Below are 17,889 nucleotides of genomic sequence, written 5' to 3' on the forward strand. Positions count from 1 at the left end.
GAGCCGTGGTGCCTCTGGCTTGGTATCTCAGTGGGAGAGAGAATTGGGGCGATTCCCCAGGAAATAGGGCACCCCAAGGACGCCCCTGCCACGCTGTGCTCTCGTGCTACCCGTGCCACCGCGTGTCCCCCGGGCTGCTTTTGTGCTGCTGCTTCTTGTCCCCGCACTGTGAGCATGGCTGGCCCCGCACCGCGGGCAGGGCGGAGCATCCTGCTGGGATCAATCCGAGTGTGGATCCGTGCGTGCGTGTGTCCACGTGTGTGTGTCCACGTGTGTGTGTCCACGTGTGTGTGTCCATGTGCGTGTGTCCATGTGTGTGTGTCCATGTGTGTGTATCCCTGTGTGTGTGTCCACATGTGGGTGTCTGTGTGTGTGTCCGTGTGTGTGTATCAGTGTGTGTGTATCTGTGTGTGTGTATCCATCTGTGTATCCATGTGTGTGTGTCCATGTGTGTGTGTCCACGTGTGTGTGTCCACGTGTGGGTCTCTGTGTGTGTATCTGTGTGTGTGTATCTGTGTGTGTATCTGTGTGTGTATCTGTGTTTGTATCCATGTGTGTGTATATACATGCGTGTGTATTCGTGTGTGTGTCTGTGTCTGTGTTTATGTGTTTGTATCCATGTGTGTATCCATATGTGTATCCATGTGTGTGTATCCCTGTGTGTGTCCATGTGTGTGTATCCATGTGTGTATCCATGTGTGTGTGTCCGTGTGTGTGTCCGTGTGTGTGTGTATCCATGTGTGTGTATCCATGTGTGTCTGTCCACGTGTGTGTGTGTCTGTGTGTGTATCCGTGCGTGTGTATCCGTGTGTGTGCCCATGTGTGTGTATCCATGTGTGTGTGTCCACGTGTGTGTGTCTGTGTCTGTGTTTATGTGTTTGTATCCATGTGTGTATCCATGTGTGTGTGTGTCCGTGTGTGTATCCATGTGTGTGTATCCATGTGTGTGTGTATCCATGTGTGTATCCATGTGTGTGTATCCATGTGTGTGTGTATCCATGTGTGTATCCATGTGTGTGTATCCCTGTGTGTATCCGTGTATCCATGTGTGTATCCACATGTGTTTATCCATGTGTGTGTGTCCATGTATATGTGTCCATGTATGTGTGTCCATGTATGTGTGTCTATGTGTGTATCTGCGTGTGTGTATCTGTGTGTGTATCCATGTGTGTGTATCCATGTGTATATCCATGTGTGTATCCATGTGTGTGTATCCATGTGTGTTTATCTATGTGTGTATCCCTGTGTGTATCCATGTGTGTGTGTCCATGTGTGTGTGCCCATGTGTGTCCCCACGTGTGTGTGCCCATGTCTGTGTGCCCACGTGTGTGTCCATGTGCGTTCCCCTGTGTGTGCGCACAGCCCCAGCCCCTCTGTGTGCCCGGGTTTCTGGTGTCACCACCCCGCTGGCCCCAGCAGCCCCGTGTGAGTGCCGCCAGGGCCGGTGGCTCCAGGGAGAACCAGGATGAAGCTGGATAAGAAGCGAGGGAGGAGCTGTGGTGGCCCCGCTGGAGCAGGGCCAGGAGAGGCCCAGAGGCAGCGGGAGCAGGGCACAGGGGTGGCAGAGGCTGACTGACGGGGGTTGGAGGCCGGGGCTGTGCACTGATGTGACGCTGTCGTCCTTTTTCTGCCCCTCATCAGAGTCCCCTGAGCGGAGCAGGCTGTGAAGGGGGGCTGCCATCAGGTATGTCCGTGTGGCTCCCGCCAGGATGTCCCAGCTGCCAGCGGAGCCCCCGTGGGTGCCAGGGATGGAATATGGGCACAGGCTCCAGGGGGAAAACCGGCCTCAGCCCCCCGCTGAGGGTTTGGGGAGCGTCCCTGGGGGCTGGTTTAGGGCGAGACGTGCTCACACAGTGGTTGGCTGCTGACTTCACCCCTTCATCCATGCCGGTGTCACGCATTCCCAGCATTGTCTGCAGCCTTCTCCTGCGTCCTGTGTGTGCGAGCTGTGCCAGGGTGACGCGGGTGTGTGGCAGTCCCAAACTGTGTATGGCAGGAGGGAGTGTTGGCCAGGGCAGAGACCCCACCACGGTGCTCTAGTTTGCTTCTTCCCAGGGCTCAGGGGGCACCTGAGGGTCTGCCCTGCCTTTGGGATGAGGCAATTGTGTGGACCAGTGTGTGTCCCATGGGAAGGGGGTGCCCCACAGGTCCCCGGAGCTCCTTAGCATCTCCCTCCATCACTCTGTCAGTGGAGAGAACTCTGTGGTGGTGGGGACATGGAGAGGATTTTTGGGAACCACAGGGATGTCTGGAAGTCCAAGCAGCCTCAAGGTCATGAGCAGCCCCTGGTTCCACCCCAGCTGAATCTGCTTGTGGCAGCAGGCAGTGACGTGTCCCGGGGCACTCTGTGGTGTCCCAAACTGGGGCAGAAATCAGGGACTGGCTCGCAACTGGGGTGGCTCTGGGAGGGACACTCAGCTCTGCATGCAAGTGCCAAATTTTGGCCTCAGAAGCCTCGTGACAGGTGCTGCCCGTGCCAAGGACACCTGGCCACGGCTCAGGGACACCGGGGGCAGGGGGTGGCTGGTCTGTGAGGGCACCAGTACGTGAATTGGTCTAACTGGTGCTGTGCCAGGAGCAGGGAGCTGTGGTGCCCTGGGGTGCTGCGCTCCCTCGGGGGCAGGGGTTTGGTGCACAGGGCACCCCACGGCACCTCCAGCATCTCTCAGGGTGGGCATGGCTCTGCCTCAGTGTGCTCGGAGATTTCAGGCTCCACGTGAGACCAGGACTTCTGTCTGGGCTTGTGGCTCCTGCTGAGGGTGCCAGGGGAGGCTGGAATGTGGCCTGGAATGCCCAGTGGGAGCAGGGCAGGGATGCCCGAGGATGCTGCCCAGGACACATGGCTGAGTCCAGGGCAGGTCTGTCTCTGCACAGTGATGCCATGGGTGGTGCCCAATGGGAATTTCTGGAGCTTAGCAGGTTCCAGGTTGTGCCTAAACTTCTGGGATCAAGCCTGGTGTGGCAGCGTGTGTCCTGCTGTGCAAATCCAAGCTGTGGAGTCTCCCTGTGAAATCTTTGTCTCCAAAAGGGCTCAGGGAGCTCTGCCCTGTGCTCTGCCTCCTGTTTCTCTGTGGCTTTGGGTCTCCCTCCCTGCTCTGCTTTGCTCCCATTTTTTTGTCCATGGGTCCGGCTCCTGGGGTGTCCATGGGTCCGGCTCCTGGGGTGTCCATGGGTCTGGCTCCTGGGGTGTCTGTGAGTCTGGCTGTCCCTCCCAGTGTGGATAGGACAGAGATGTCCAGTCCCTGCTCCTCATTCCTGCATCCCAAAGCAGGGTTCCCAAGGCAGGGTTCCCAAAGTAGGGTTCCCAAGGCAGGGTTCCCAAAGTAGGGTTCCCAAATCAGGGTTCCCAAGGCAGGGTTCCCAAAGCAGGGTTCCCAAAGCACGGTTCCCAAAGCAGGGTTCCCAAGGCAGGGTTCCCAAAGCAGGGTTCCCAAGCTGGGGTTCTCGAGCTGCGGTTCCCAAGGCAAGGTTCCCAAGGCAGGGTTCCCAAAGTAGGGTTCCCAAAGCAGGGTTCCCAAAGTAGGGTTCCCAAAGTAGGGTTCCTGAGGCAGGGTTCCCAAGCTGGGGTTCTCAAGCTGCAGTTCCCAAAGTAGGGTTCCCAAAGTAGGGTTCCCAAGGCAGGGTTCCCAAGGCAGGGTTCCCAAAGCAAGGTTCCCAAAGCAGGGTTCCCAAAGCAGGGTACCCAAAGTAGGGTTCCCAAGGCAGGGTTCCCAAGGCAGGGTTCCCAAGCTGCGGTTCTCGAGCTGCGGTTCCCAAAGCAGGGTTCCCAAAGTAGGGTTCCCAAAGTAGGGTTCCCAAGGCAGGGTACCCAAGGCAGGGTTCCCGAGCTGCAGGTCCCAAAGCAGGGTTCCCAAAGTAGGGTTCCCAAAGTAGGGTTCCCAAGGCAGGGTTACCAAACCAGGGTTCCCAAAGTAGAGTTCCCAAAGCAGGGTTCCCAAGGCAGGGTTCCCAAAGCAGGGTTCCCAAGGCAAGGTTCCCAAGGCAGGGTTCCCAAAGTAGGGTTCCCACGGCAGGGTTCCCACGGCAGGGTTCCCAAAGCAGGGTACCCAAGGCAAGGTTCCCGAGCTGCAGGTCCCAAAGCAGGGTTCCCAAGATAGGGTTCCCAAGCTGCGGTTCCCAAAGCAGGGTTCCCAAGCTGCGGTTCCCAAAGCAGGGTTCCCAAGCTGCAGGTTCCCAAAGCAAGGTTCCCAAAGCAGGGTTCCCAAGGCAGGGTTCCAGAGCCGGGGTTTTGGGGGGTAACACCACTGTCCCTTGTTCCCCGCAGATCTCCGGCCTCTGCCCGATGTAGCCATGACTGGGACCTGCACCCGGGAGTGCACAGAGTTCGGCCACTCCGACACCTGCTGGATGCCTGGCCAGTCCTCCCCCAGCCGCAGGCCCAAGAACGCCCTCAAACTCTCCACTTTTGTGCCTTACCAAGACAGAGGGAGTCAAGAGCAAGTCGGGAACGGCAGCCCCAGACTGTCGGAAGAGCGCAGCACCAAAATGGCCAACCTCCGCCTGCTCCCCACGTACAGTGCCTTCTCCAATAGTAGCCATGAGCCCTGCAAGGACTCTCCCATGGAGGAAATTCCTCTCACCCAGACCTCGGACTTCCAGCCAGCCACCACCCCCTCGGCCCAGACCACCAAGAGGGAGATCTACCTGTGAGGCTGGGCGTGAGGGGCAGGGAGCAGAGGCCAGAGGAACATTTTCCACTTTGATGCTTTATGGCTCCGCTTCTCCAGGCAGGGGGCTCTGCGGGGAGCAGGGCAGGGCGAGGCAGGGATGAGAGGAGCGCCTTTTTAACCCCCGTGTTGCCCGGGGCTGGGGGTGGCTGGGGAGGGTGAAAAACATCCCAACCCCGATTGCCGAGCATCCCGAACTGCTGCCGGGGAGGGCTGGGCAGGCTCCTGGTGCGGAGGGCACGGAGAAGGGAGAGAAGGGCTTACGTACCAAAGGTCCACGCAGAGCTGGTGGAGTTCCTGGGGCATAGGACGAGGAGTGTCCCCGAGCATGGGGAGCCAGCTGCCTGTCTCTTTGCTGTAGACTCCTGTAAATACGAATCTTATAGGAATGACATTCAAGTCCTGCCTGATCGCAACTTTTTATTGTCCTTGAAACAAAAAAGAAAAAAAAAAGACGTTTAAAGAGAAAACAAAACAAAACAAAAAAAAAAAGCAGACAAAAAAAAAAGAGGAAAAACAAAAAAAAAAAAAAGAGGAAAAAAAAAAACCACAGGGAGCAAGTTCCAGCTATGAATGGTTTCCTGCGTGGAAGAGCCCCTGGGAGCGCAGCGTCCAGCCCGCACTCGTGTTCTATATTGTAAATAGAGATGTGATCAGTCCCTGAAACAGCAGCTGGGGAGCTGGAGGAGAGGGGCAGCATCCTGGCTGGACTGTAGGGACTTTGCTGTTGTTCAGCCTGGATCTCTTTCTGAACGTTGTCACTGTGCCCACAAGCTGCAGGGTCCCTAGGGACTGCCCGGTGCCATAGGTGGGGGCTGCTTTGGGGGCGGGGGGTCCCCGGTGGTGGCCCTGCGCCTGGCGGGTGGAGCGGGGTGGGGAAGCCCCCAGGAAGGGACCGGCTGGGTCCGGGGAGGGGATGTCCCCAGGAAGGGACCGGCTGGGTCCGGAGAAGCCCTCAGTCCACCTCTGCTGGCAGGGAGGTCGCCAGCGGCTCTGGCTCTCAGCCCATCGCCTCGGGCCTCCTCCGGGGCAGGGGATGCCCACGAGGCCAGGCTGTGCCGTGCCCTCACCTCCGTCCCACCCGCCTGTAAAGCCACCATTGCCTTTGTGAGGAGGAGCTTTGTCTCAGGGTCACACCGGGGGCGCCGAGCCCCTGCCCGCTGGACTCCGCTGCCCTTAGGCCCCAGGGCCACTCTCACGGGGTCCAGCTTTCTCTTCCATTGTCAAAGGTCCACCGGTCTCCCCGGCAGGTCCCTGCTGCCCCGGCATCCTCAGCTCCCGTGCAGGGGAGAGGAGCCCCTGCCCTCACAGGGCTCCCCGGAGCGGACCCGGCTCTGTCGGTGCTCCCTTGGCAGCGGGGCACAGTCCTGGTTTTGGGGTGCACCCCTGGCCGGAGGGGTCCGGGCGACTCACGCCTCATTCCTGGGGAGCCCTTCCCCATCCTTGCCCGCGGGCCACCCTTGTGCTTCCCGTCCGCAGCCCTGGCACCTTCCGAGGGAGCGGGGACGGGTCCGTGCCCGCGGGGCTGGCGCGGGGCTCTGCCGGCTCCGGGGGCACAGGGACCCCTGTAGTGCCTGTCGGGACCCCCTGCCCCGCCTGTCCCCCCAGCACCCCGCTCTGAGCAGCTCCTCTCCCCACGATGGGGCGGTGGCGGACGCGGCCACCTCCCCGCGGTGCCAGCCGAGCGCGGGGGACAAAGGCAGGGCGGCGGGATGTGCAGCTCGCACCGCTGCCCGCATCCCTCGTGTCCCTCGTGTCCCAGCCCTGCCTTCCCCGGGTGGCGCCGCTGCCACCGCGCATCGCCCCCGGCCCCGGCGGTGCCAGCCGGAGGAGGCAGGACCCTCCTCCCGCTGCCCGCCCGGCCGGGTGTCCCTGGAGCGGGCGGGATGCTCCGGGTGCAGGTCCAGCCCCGCCCGGCCGGGTGTCCCTGGAGCGGCCGGGATGCTCCCGGTGCAGGTCCAGCCCCGCCCGGCCGGGTGTCCCTGGAGCGGCCGGGATGCTCCCGGTGCAGGTCCAGCCCCGCCCGGCCGGGTGTCCCTGGAGCGGGCGGGATGCTCCCGGTGCAGGTCCAGCCCCGCCCGGCCGGGTGTCCCTGGAGCGGGCGGGATGCTCCCGGTGCAGGTCCAGCCCCCGCCCGGCCGGGATTCCTGCTCTGCCCCGCGGTCTGGCTGCCGGAGCAGGTGCCGCTCCTGACCTTGTTTTTATTGTAGCTCTGTAGTTTCAGGGCCAAACTGGGCAGAATGTGCAATTTGGCCGCGCTGGCCACGATCTTTGAGTCCACTGCCAACTCAGCTGCTCACGCCTCCCCCGGGCCCAGGCAGTGGCAGTGTCCAGTGCCCCTTTTGGGGACCCCCGGAGAGCCACATCCGAGGGGGGCTTGTCCAAGACCACCTCATCCCGGCGGGGGGGCTCCCTACCTTGTGCTGGGGTCTCCAGAGGGATCCCGAGGCTGGAATTCCTGTGGCTGGAATTGCTGTGCTGTCCCTGGAGCACTGGCGAGGTCCTCAGTGCGAGCACGGTGCAGAGGGAGGGGGGAGCGCAGGGGGTCCCCGCGGGATGGGGCTGGGGATGGGTTTGGGGGTGGCTGAGTCCTGTGGGGGTGCACAGAGGGCTGGTGGGGGTTTGAAGGGGAGCACGGTGGGGCCAGGGTTGGGTGTCTGGGGGTGCAGAGGGGTTGGGGGTCTCGGGGCACGGGGTGGGTGTGTGGGGAAGGCCAGAGGGGGGCAATGGGAGCGGGGCCTCAGTGGGGTGCCAGCGGTGCAGGGGGATGGGTCCCTGGGGAAGAGAGGGTGCCGGACATCAGTCCTGGGAGAGGGGTTTGAGGGGATTTGTCCCGGGGGAAAGGTGCCGGTGTCTCTGGGGATCGGGTCGGGGGGAGGGTGAGGAAGAGGTGCTGTGGGAAGAAGCTCATTTGCACAATTATAAGCCAGAAGGATAAAGCCTCTGTGTGCGTGGGGGGAGGACAACTCCCCACGGGCCCCAGTCCAGACAAGCACAGGGAGGAGGAGGTTCACTGTATCTCACACTGCACTAGGACAAGCCAGGGGGAAAACCAAAGGTGGGAGCCAGGGAGCAGGCGGGCTGCGTGGGAAGGATCTAAGCGACCCCTTTGTAGCTCTTCAGTGTTGGTTCTATTTATACGAGATTTCATTTCCTTGCTTGTGATGCCTTGTTTTTTGTACAGTTTTATGTACATGCAGGTGTAGCTTTTCTAAAGGAGAAATCCTATGGCAGAGTAAAGTCCCCCCACTATTTTTCAGATGGTGCCCTATGTCTAAGGCGACGCCTCTTGCTAAGGTTGTACTGCTCAATGTGTGATGCATTTCCCTGTGCGGGGAAGCCTTTGGGCCTTGGGCTTGGTTTTCCCCGGGCGCTGTGAGCACAATTGATTCCCTTGTAACTCTTTCTGTTCGGAGCCGTGAGCATGACACCGTCGTGATGCCCCTTTCTGTTCTCCCCTGTTCCGTTCGTTTGCTGAGCTGTCAAGATGACCAACTCCATTGTAATTAGCCCTTCCTAAAGCTTTACAATAAAAGTGTGAAAACCCGGCTGCTTCTGGGCCTGGCTGCTCCTTCCCACGTGTCCCCCTGAGTATCTCAGGGGAAGAAAGAGCTGGGAGGGCTTGGGGGTCTACCTGCCTTCCCTGCCCTGCTCTTGGCTCCCTGTTTGCCAGCCCGAGGATGTTCCTGCACAAGGACAAGGAGGATAAGCCCCCAAAGCACTTTCCCACAGACCAGGCTCCTGCAAGGCCAGCTTGGATGGAGTTTGGATCATCCTGCTCCAGTGGAAGGTGTCCCATGGCAGGGGGCTGGAGCTGGAGTAGCTTTCAGACCCCTTCCCACCCAAGCCATTCCATGGGTCTGTGACTGATTCTATGATCGAAACCCAAATATTTCAATGAAAAAGCACCTCCAGCCCCAAGGTTGCCTGCACCTGCCACCAGCCGAGGTGGGAATCAGAGAAAGTCCAATCAAAGCTCTCCAGACCCCATCCCATCTCTGCCACCTCTCCTTGGAGACTTGCTCTGTTTCCCACCATTTCCCCAGCTCCTTTCCCAGGCACGGCTGGGGGTTTTTTGTGTTTCAGACCCTTTGGAAACATCTGGGCCACTCCAAACCAGGGCACATTTGTGGCTCTTCCCACCCCAGCTGCAGGGAGCTCCTCCAGCCATGCCTGTGGGGCTTCCCTGCCTGCCTTTGCACAAGATCCCAAAGATCCTGGGAGGTTCCTGGCTCGGGGTAGGGTTGCTGCCCTCTCGGGTGGGTTCCATACAGGTGTGGCACATCTGGGCTGTGCTGGGCTCACACACGGCCTTGCAGCTCTCCCTGCTCAGCTCTGGGCTCACTGTGGTTGGACCACCAGGCAAAGGCTCCTTCCCAGCTTGGAAGGCTCCAGGAAGGAGGAGTTCCCAGTGAAGATGAAGCTTGGCCTCCCCTCCCCTCTGCAGAGACTCCTTTTGAGCCATCCCACCCCCAGGGCTCTGCAGGGCCGTGAGAGGGGATCTGATGCCCCCATTCCTGAGGGGCTGCCCCTCGTGGTGAGGCCTGGGGGGTCCCAGCTGCCCCACAGGGCAGGCCCATGCCCGCTGGGAGCAGGGATGTGTCCCCAGGGATCCTGGGCAGCCGTCCCAAGGAAAGAGGATGCGGGTGCTGAGGGTGGTTCCAGGCTGGCACAGCTGGCACAGAGGGCAGAGCTGCCCTCAGGACAGGTGACCAAAGGGTGTTTTCCTAAGCACAGACAGTCCCAGGCCCTCCCTGTCCATCCTGAACGTTCCATGCCCTGCAGCTGCTCCTCACACTCCCTCCTCCTCAGCCATCCCAGGATATCCAGACCCCTCCCTGAGGCCATCCGTGCCTCCTTCCCCTCTCTGCTGGCCCTTTCCCACCCACTCCCTGCCCTCCTCCTCCCCTCCTTGCCTCTCCTCCCCGTTCCTGTGCTCTCCCCTCACCCCACACCGGCACAGGAGCCTTCCACTCCTCCAGCACAGCCCTGAGCTCGCATCCAGCCGGGCTGGAACCCTCTGGTTTCCATGGCAGCACACATCAATTACCGGCTGGGAAGGGGCCTGCGGATGCTGCGGATGCTGCAGCTGCCCAGCACGGCCGGGGGCTGGGGCACAGGGATCCCAGCGGCACCCTCAGGGGTGTGGGAACAGGAATGGGCACAGGGATCCCAGCAGCACCCTCAGGGTGGATTTGGTGCCCATGGAGCCCTGCAGGGAGATGGGAACAGCAATGGGCACAGGGATCCCAGCAGCAGCACCCTCAGGATGGATTTGGTGCCCATGGAGCCCTGCAGGGGTGGGAACAGGAATCTTCCAGCCCAGGATTGTCCCACCTGCCTGGGCTCCATGGATGGGCTGATGGGGCCTTGGTGCCTTGCTCAGTCCGTGGGGATCCATTCCAGGCTGGGGGTGCAGGAGATGGGAGCTCCTGGCCGTCCCTGAGGGGTGAGGGGTGGCTGTGGGGACAGCTGGGACAGGGCTGGGCTGGGCTGGTGCCAAAGCTCTGTTGTGACCTGGCTTTTCCAGGTACATCTGGTTTAATTGGGTCCTGGCTTACAGCGGGAGCTGGGAGCGTGCCAGGCCAGGGACATCCCTTTTGATGGGAAATTGAATTCCTGTGCCTCCTGAGGGCCTGACCCTGCTGCCCCAGCTGTCCAGCTGCCTGCACAGGCCTGGCAGGGTCATTTCCAGGGCTTGCATGGCAATGGGGATGAGATTTGGGATCCCTTGCTGGCTCCAGCAGTGCAGTGGCACCATTTCCTCCTGAGCGTTTTCCCAGCAGGACTTTGCTCAGCCCTAAGCACTGGGAGGTTGAAAGCTGGATTTTCAGTAGCCATGGCATCACAGAAGGGTTTGGGTTGGGAGGGACCTTGGAGATCACCCAGTGCCACCCCTGCCATGGCAGGGACACCTCCCACTGTCCCAAACTGCTCCAGCCCCTGTGTCCAACCTGGCCTTGGGCACTGCCAGGGATCCAGAGGCCTGATCTCCTCACTGCATCCTGGAAGAATCTGAAAGCTGCTGAGGTGGCTCCTGGGCCAAGCAGCTCTGTGGTGAGCCAGCAGAGCCCTGCCCAGAGCTGGCTGAGCAGTGAGGGCCCATCAGGATGGATTTTTCCTTGGATGAGCAACGGGACAGCTCTTTCTGCTGTGATGATGGCCACAGATCCCTCCTGGCACGGCAGCAGGGCTGTGGGTCACCGCTGAGCCAGCGTAGTGCTCAGGGCAGAGGTTCCAAAAGAACAGAAGAGCTGACACCTTTTTTTTTTTGTTTTTTTAATCACAAAACGTGTTTTATTCCACGATTCCCACACGGGGCTGTGAAACCTCCAGAGCAGGAGCATGGAGAGGGCGGGAGGTGCCGAGGTGGGGCTGGGGAGCCGCTGCCTCCATCCCCACTAACAGGATGAGCGAGAAACGAGCTGCCCTGGCCCTGGAGCCTGGCCCTGCATATGTTGGGTGGCCTCTGGGGGAGATGGGATATTGTGCTCCAGGAGAAGCCCCTGTAATCGCCCGCAGGATGATCGGGATTTGCAGCAGCTCGGAGGAGGCAGGGGGCCCAGCCCCAGGCACTTTGCTCGGTGTCTCTGCTTGTCTGGCGCTCTGATGGAGGGATTAGGAGATTTAGAGCCAGCCCAGCCCCAGCAGAACGCTCGGCTCGTTTATTCCGGCTGCAGAGTGATGGGGACAAGGCTGGGGGGCTGCTGCCAGCAGCTGATCACTGCAGGGCTCTGCTCCTCTGCCAGCAGGGAACTGTCCTCCTGCAACACAGGGAGAGTCTCCAGGGCCAGCTGATCATCCCCACACACACATACTGCTGTCCCTGTCCCCTCCTCCCCAGAGCTCCCACCCCACACTGTCCCCATCCCTCATTCCAGAGCTCTCACCCCACCCTGTCCCCATCCCTCACCCCCAGAGCTCCCACCCCACACAGTCCCCGTCCTTCATCCCCAGAGGTCTCACCCCACACTGTCCCCATCCCTCATTCCAGAGCTCCCACCCCACACTGTTCCTGTCCCCATCCCTCATCCCCAGAGCTCTCACCCCACACTGTCCCCATCCCCCATTCCAGAGCTCCCACCCCACACTGTCCCCATCTTCTCACCCCCAGAGCTCTCACCCCATCCACCATTCCAGAGCTCTCACCCCACACTGTTCCCGTCCCTTACCCCCAGAGCTCTCACCCCACCCAGTCCCCATCTTCTCACCCCCAGAGCTCTCACCCCATCCCTCATCCCCATCCCTCATCCCCAGAGCTCTCACCCCACACTGTTCCTGTCCCCATCCCTCACCCCCAAAGCTCCCACCCCACCCTGTCCCCATCCCTCACCCCCAGAGCTCCCACCCCACACTGTCCCCATCCCTTACCCCCAGAGCTCCCACCCCACACTGTCCCCATCCCTCATTCCAGAGCTCCCACCCCACACTGTTCCTGTCCCCGTCCCTTACCCCCAAAGCTCCCACCCCACCCTGTCCCCATCCCTCACCCCCAGAGCTCTCACCCCACACTGTTCCTGTCACCATCTCTCACCCCCAGAGCTCTCACCCCACACTGTTCCTGTCCCCATCTCTCATCCCCAGAGCTCCCACCCCACACTGTCCCCATCCCTCACCCCCAGAGCTCTCACCCCACACTGTTCCTGTCCCCGTCCCTTACCCCCAGAGCTCCCATCCCTCATTCCAGAGCTCCCATCCCACACTGTCCCCATCCCTCACCCCCAGAGCTCTCACCCCACACTGTTCCTGTCCCCATCCCTCATTCCAGAGCTCCCACCCCACACTGTTCCTGTCCCCATCCCTCACCCCCAGAGCTCTCACCCCACACTGTCCCCATCTCTCATCCCAGGAGCTCTCACCCCACCCTGTCCCCATCCCTGCCCTGCTCCCAGCCCCTCCCAGTGCCAGGACCCCCTTTATCCCAGTATGAGCGCCCAGGCTGTCCTGGCACCAGGATTTAATCCCACAAGGAGGCCCAGCTGCCTGGCCCGGGCTCTCCTGCCCATCCACCCGAGCCGAGCCTGGCCCAGGGCAGGGTGGGGCAGAGGTTTTAGTGCTGCAGCCCTAATGGGATTAGTGGGAACGGAGCCAGGCTCTGCTCTAAGGACAGGGAGCTGTGCCTGCCCCCCTCCCCGGCTCCCTCCCCGCTGTCCCTCAGCCCAGCAGGTGCCAATCACATCCCAGCACCCACATTCCCGGGGAAAGGCAGCTTTGGGAAACTCAGAATTACCTCCCTAAACCCATATTGCCACTCTGATCTCATATGGACACAGCTGAGGCCCACTCACACTCCTAAAATAGCCCCAGATTGCAAGGTTTGACTCCAGAGAAAGGAGATTCTTTCCCAAAACCTTTAAAAAGGAGGTTTTAAAAGAGGTTGGACATCAGCCCCAGCTCAGTTCCCTCTTTGCAGCAGCCTTGTCACAGCTCCAGCACTGCAGGGACAGAGCCGAGAGGCTCATTTGGCTTTCTGGGAAGCACAGGAAGGGTCCCACAGGAAAACCATCAGGCCCAGTGATTAATTAGTGTTGTAATAACATCGAGGAGTCCCCCATAACCCACGGTGGTGTTACCCTGCAAGCACAGGGCAGAGGTTTCTGTTCCTCTGGCACTACCACACCTGGGATATTGGGAATTAGGAATTGTTCCCTGGGAGGGTGGGCAGCCCTGGCACAGGTGCCCAGAGCAGCTGTGGCTGCCCCTGGATCCCTGGCAGTGTCCCAGGCCAGGCTGGACACTGGGGCTGGAGCAGCCTGGGATGGTGGGAGGTGTCCCTGCCACAGCAGGGGGTAGAACAAACTGATTTTTAAGGTTGCTTCCAAAACATTCCATGTTCTATGATCCTATGGAATGAGGCAGAGCTGAAAGAGGTCCCAGAATTTTGTGTGGCCTTTGGGCAACACCTCTGGAATCAACAGGCTTGAAGCATTCCTCAGTTTCCCTGCGTGGATCTGATCTGGAGGAACCATCAGGGGAGGCTGTTCTGCCCACTGTGGCACCTCCTTCACCCAGGAAAACTCCAACAAAAACCAGCCACAAATCCAGGAAAAGCCCCAAAACTCAGTTCTTTCTACCCAAACACGGCAGGGGGCTGCCAAAGGAGGATGTGCATCCTTAGGGAATGGGCAGCCAGGAACAGGGAACAGGAGGCCTTCAAGGAAAGCCTGGAAGGAAGCAGAGGGCTCTGTGCCAGAGGAACTCGGCTGTAGCAGCCAGGACAGCAGGGATGGATCTGCAAAGTGCTGGGTGTGCAGGGCAGGGATGTGGGGAAGCACTGGGAAAGTGTCAGGAGGGATGGAGCCCTCTTGTCCTCCTTCTCCCTGCCCTAAATCCCTCCCCGTGCTCTCCATCCCGTCCCAGTCACTGCTCTGCTCCTGGTTCTGCTTCTCCCAGACTCTGGCAGGCCCAAATGCTCCATCCACACACAGACCCCAGCTTGCCCAGCTCCCTGAGAGCAGATCCGGGACTCCCTCGGGTGTGGGTCCTGCAGGATTTCTTCCAGCACAGATTTATACCAGGGCACGGCATTCCTTTCCCAGGAAAAGCTTTGCACATCCCTGCCCTTTCCCAGCCTGCTGGAAAGGATGGCACCATGCCCAGGGCCTCTCTGGCTGCCAGGGTGGCTCTGCCATGGCACAGCTCCCTCGCTGTGTGGACCAGCTCATCCCAAATGTGGTGGCATCCTCTGCACCCCAAAATTCTGTGCTTGGGGTGAGGTGGGTGGGGAAGGACAATTTCCACGGAGGAGAGGCTGAGGAGGAGCTGTTTTCTGGCCTCCCTGTAGCCTGAAAGCTGCTGAATTATGCTCATGACTCAAATGTGCAGGAGATGAAGAGATGATCAGATCCCACTCGCTGTTCCAGGGCTCCACCTCCGGCTGATGGATGCTGGAATCTGCTCTGGCACAGCCCCAGCCAGGGCTTCACAGGCCCTCAGACAGCACTGGGACGCAGTGGGATCCCAAATGGGCTGGAAAATCAGCCCCACATGAACCTTCAGGGTGCTGGTTTTCCCCTACCAGGCAAAAGTGAGCTCCTTGAGATCCTCACCCTGCCTGGGAAAGAGCAGGGAGCTCCAAATCCCACAGAACTGTGCGAGATGTCACCTCCAGCTTTCATCCTCCTGGCTGTCATCCCCTGTGTTTGTCCTCCCATCCTCTTCCCACCCCATCCCCATCCCCTCCTGAGGACCCCCAGAGCCTGTCCGGTCCCCAGAGAGCTCCGGGGTGTCCCAGCAGCGTGTCCCCAGCCCTGGGGACCTGGAATTGTCACCAGCCAGAGCCTGGCCAGCCTGAACGCTGTCCCTCATGCCTGTCCTTTGGCACCAGAGCCGGGAAAGGGAAAGGGAAAGGGAAAGGGAAAGGGAAAGGGAAAGGGAAAGGGAAAGGGAAAGGGAAAGGGAAAGGGAAAGGGAAAGGGAAAGGGAAAGGGAAAGGGAAAGGGAAAGGGAAAGGGAAAGGAAAGGAAAGGAAAGGAAAGGAAAGGAAAGGAAAGGAAAGGAAAGGAAAGGAAAGGAAAGGAAAGGAAAGGAAAGGAAAGGAAAGGAAAGGAAAGGAAAGGAAAGAAAGGAAAGGAAAGGAAAGGAAAGGAAAGGAAAGGAAAGGAAAGGAAAGGAAAGGAAAGGAAAGGAAAGGAAAGGAAAGGAAAGGAAAGGAAAGGGCTCTGTGGGGTCCTGCACGCCGGGCTGGCCAGCTGGGTGTGCCCCTAACCCTACAGGACACACCTGGTGAGGGCAAACCTCCCTCAGCACCTCACCCTCCCCCTGAGCTGGGCTGGGGGTGCCCCCAGCAGCCTGGGGACAGTGACAAGTGGTGAAATAATTGCCACCCGGGTTTGCACACCCACACACACACACCCCCATCTTCCTCCCCAGGAGCACCAACATGGCTGTGAATGCAAGGCTGAGCTACCAGAGCTGCTCTGTGCAGGAGCAGATATCCGGGGGGCTCAGAGCGTGTCCCTGTGTGTGTGCCCTGGGCAGGGGTGGGTGTCACACCCAGCCTGGCCCCCCTCCCCGGCTCAGCCCCAGGCGGGTGTGGGCGCTGTGCAGGGCCAGGGGCCGTTATTATTCTTTATTAGTTTTCCTGTCCATCTGACATATTCTTTATCACTCTGTCTCAATCTTTCACTCATCCTCCTGCTCTCCCTCAATCATCCCCGATTAGTTTTTCTGTCTGCCTCCCTTTCCCGGATTCCTCATCAGCGCTCCCTCCCCCGCTCCTCCCCGCTCCCCTCCCTCCCTCCCTCCCCTCTCCCGCACTGCCGCGGCAGCGTGGGATGCTCAGGAGGTGCGGGGCCATCGTGGCTCTCCTCCAGCGCCATCCCCATCCTGCCCCGGGAGCTGCCAGGAGCATCCCGGGGATGCCGAGTCCTGGCGGGGCTGCTGCTGAATCGGCTGCAAGCAGAGCCCATGGCTCCCAGCAGCTCAGGAGGAGCCAAATCCCCTTGGATCCCCTTGGATCTGCTCTGCTGCTGCTTCCCCATCCCTCCACCCCTCCTGCAGTCCCTCCCAGCACTGCCCGGTGCCTCACTCCCATTCCCATTCCCATTCCAATTCCCCTTCCAGTGCGAGTTCCTGCGCAGGAGGACTGGGTGAGGCTGAGGGGCCGTGGTTGGCAGCCCCAGACCAATTCCCAGCTTTTCATGCCTCTCATCCACAGGTGAGTGCTGCTCCTGCCGGGATGTGCCCCCCTGCCCGGCCCTGCAGTCACCAACCCCACCGGAGGGGCTCAGAGCCAGGGATGGATGCTCAGAAGGAATCTTTGGTTAAAGCCAAGGATGGATGCTCAGGAAGGAATCTTTGGTTAAAGCCAAGGATGGATGCTCAGAAGGAATCTTTGGTCAGGGGCAGGGATGGATGCTCAGGAAGGATCTTTGGCCAGAGGCAGGGATGGATGCTCAGGAAGGAATCTTTGGTTAAAGGCAGGGATGGATGCTCAGAAGGAATCTTTGGTTAAAGCCAAGGATGGATGCTCAGGAAGGAATCTTTGGTTAAAGGCAGGGATGGATACAGACGTGGCTGCATCCCCCAGCAGAGAGGACACAAATATTTCACCTCACCCTGCTCTTTTTGAGAGCCAGAGGTGAAAATCTGCAGTGCTGGAGGACTTGAGAAAGCGGAGTGGCCTGGCTGTGGCTGCAGAGGGATCCACCAGCCCGACTGGAGCAGCTCCTGGTGGAGATGGGCCCTGCTGGGCTCCCTGGCCCTGGAGGGCAGCGTGCTGGCAGCTCTCTGTGTCCCAGCACGGACAGAATCCCAGCTGGAATTGCAGGCAGGACCCTCAGTGCCACAGCAGCCCCTGCTTGGGGGTGAGGGGGGTCCTGACCCATCAGCTGGGACAAGCTCGGGATTTCTGCCTCTGGACCCATCCTCTCCAGCCTGATTTCCTGACACTGCCCTCGCTCCTGTTCCTTCATCCCAGAGCTGCCATCCCTGTCACCCACAGCCCCAGAAAAGCCCATTGCAAGGGATGGGAGCCCTCCTCAGCAGCACCCCCGTGGCACCAGGGCTGCGGGTCCTGCGCTGCATCCGCTGCCGTGATGGATGTGACAGGCGCGGGGGTTGCCAGGAGATAGCCTCCTCCTCCTCCTCCTCCTCCTCCTCCTCCTCCTCCTCCTCCTCCTCCTCCTCGGGCGCTGCAGCCAACGCGGCTCGGCGCTGGTGAGGTAATGCTGCTCCAGCACTGCCCGCCTGCCCGGCCTCTCCCTGCCAGCATCCAGGGAAAAAGGGAAAAAAAAAGGGAAAAAGCCTTTTCAGCCATCCCCGTGGCCATCCTCGCTCTGCCTCCCCTGCCCCGGGCACGGCCAAGGAGGGGTGACACAAACCAGCGCCCAAAAGTGCCCCCCTGCCCTTCCCGGGGCATCCTGCTCGTGATGGGAATATCCAGGGAGGATTTCACGGATCTGGGAGGGAGAGGGGGAGGCACAGGGCTCCTCACGCACACAGAGGCTCTCCGAATAAATATCTGGCTACAAATTATCTGCTGATCTAATAAAAAAGATATTACCTAGCTCTCCAAACCTGGTTTCAAATTATTCCTCCTGCTCTGCTCAGTAGCCTCCTGGGAGATCACTGGCAGGTTAATTTGCTATTGAACGGGTCCCAACTGGAATTAGGCTCCAGCCTGGCTCTGCTTTCACTTGACACTTAATGAAAGTCGCTGTTATTCACTCCTGCCTCTGAACTTTATGCACTGCACCGCGTTTCACAGGTGGGAAAGAGC

At 60.1% G+C, this 17,889-nt stretch overlaps 1 protein-coding gene across 5 annotated transcripts in view; it reads left to right on the forward strand.

The window, feature by feature from the left end:
- PCDH1 (protocadherin 1) overlaps positions 1-8,216 on the forward strand; it is a 59,413-nt gene extending 51,197 nt beyond the window's left edge. For 3 of the 5 annotated variants that reach the window (XM_030284225.4, XM_030284223.4, XM_072935128.1), the window contains exon 5: positions 4,265-8,216. In XM_030284225.4, the coding sequence (XP_030140085.1) occupies positions 4,265-4,650 (386 nt within the window). In that variant the 3' untranslated portion in view covers positions 4,651-8,216. Of the gene's footprint in view, positions 1-1,641; positions 1,685-4,264 lie in introns of all 5 variants that reach the window. The other 2 variants (XM_072935129.1, XM_030284224.4) reach the window with 1 other exon arrangement.
- The last annotated feature ends 9,673 nt before the right edge of the window (positions 8,217-17,889 follow it).

This window comes from Taeniopygia guttata, chromosome 13 (genome assembly GCF_048771995.1).
Source record: "Taeniopygia guttata chromosome 13, bTaeGut7.mat, whole genome shotgun sequence".
Lineage (NCBI taxonomy): Eukaryota > Metazoa > Chordata > Aves > Passeriformes > Estrildidae > Taeniopygia > Taeniopygia guttata.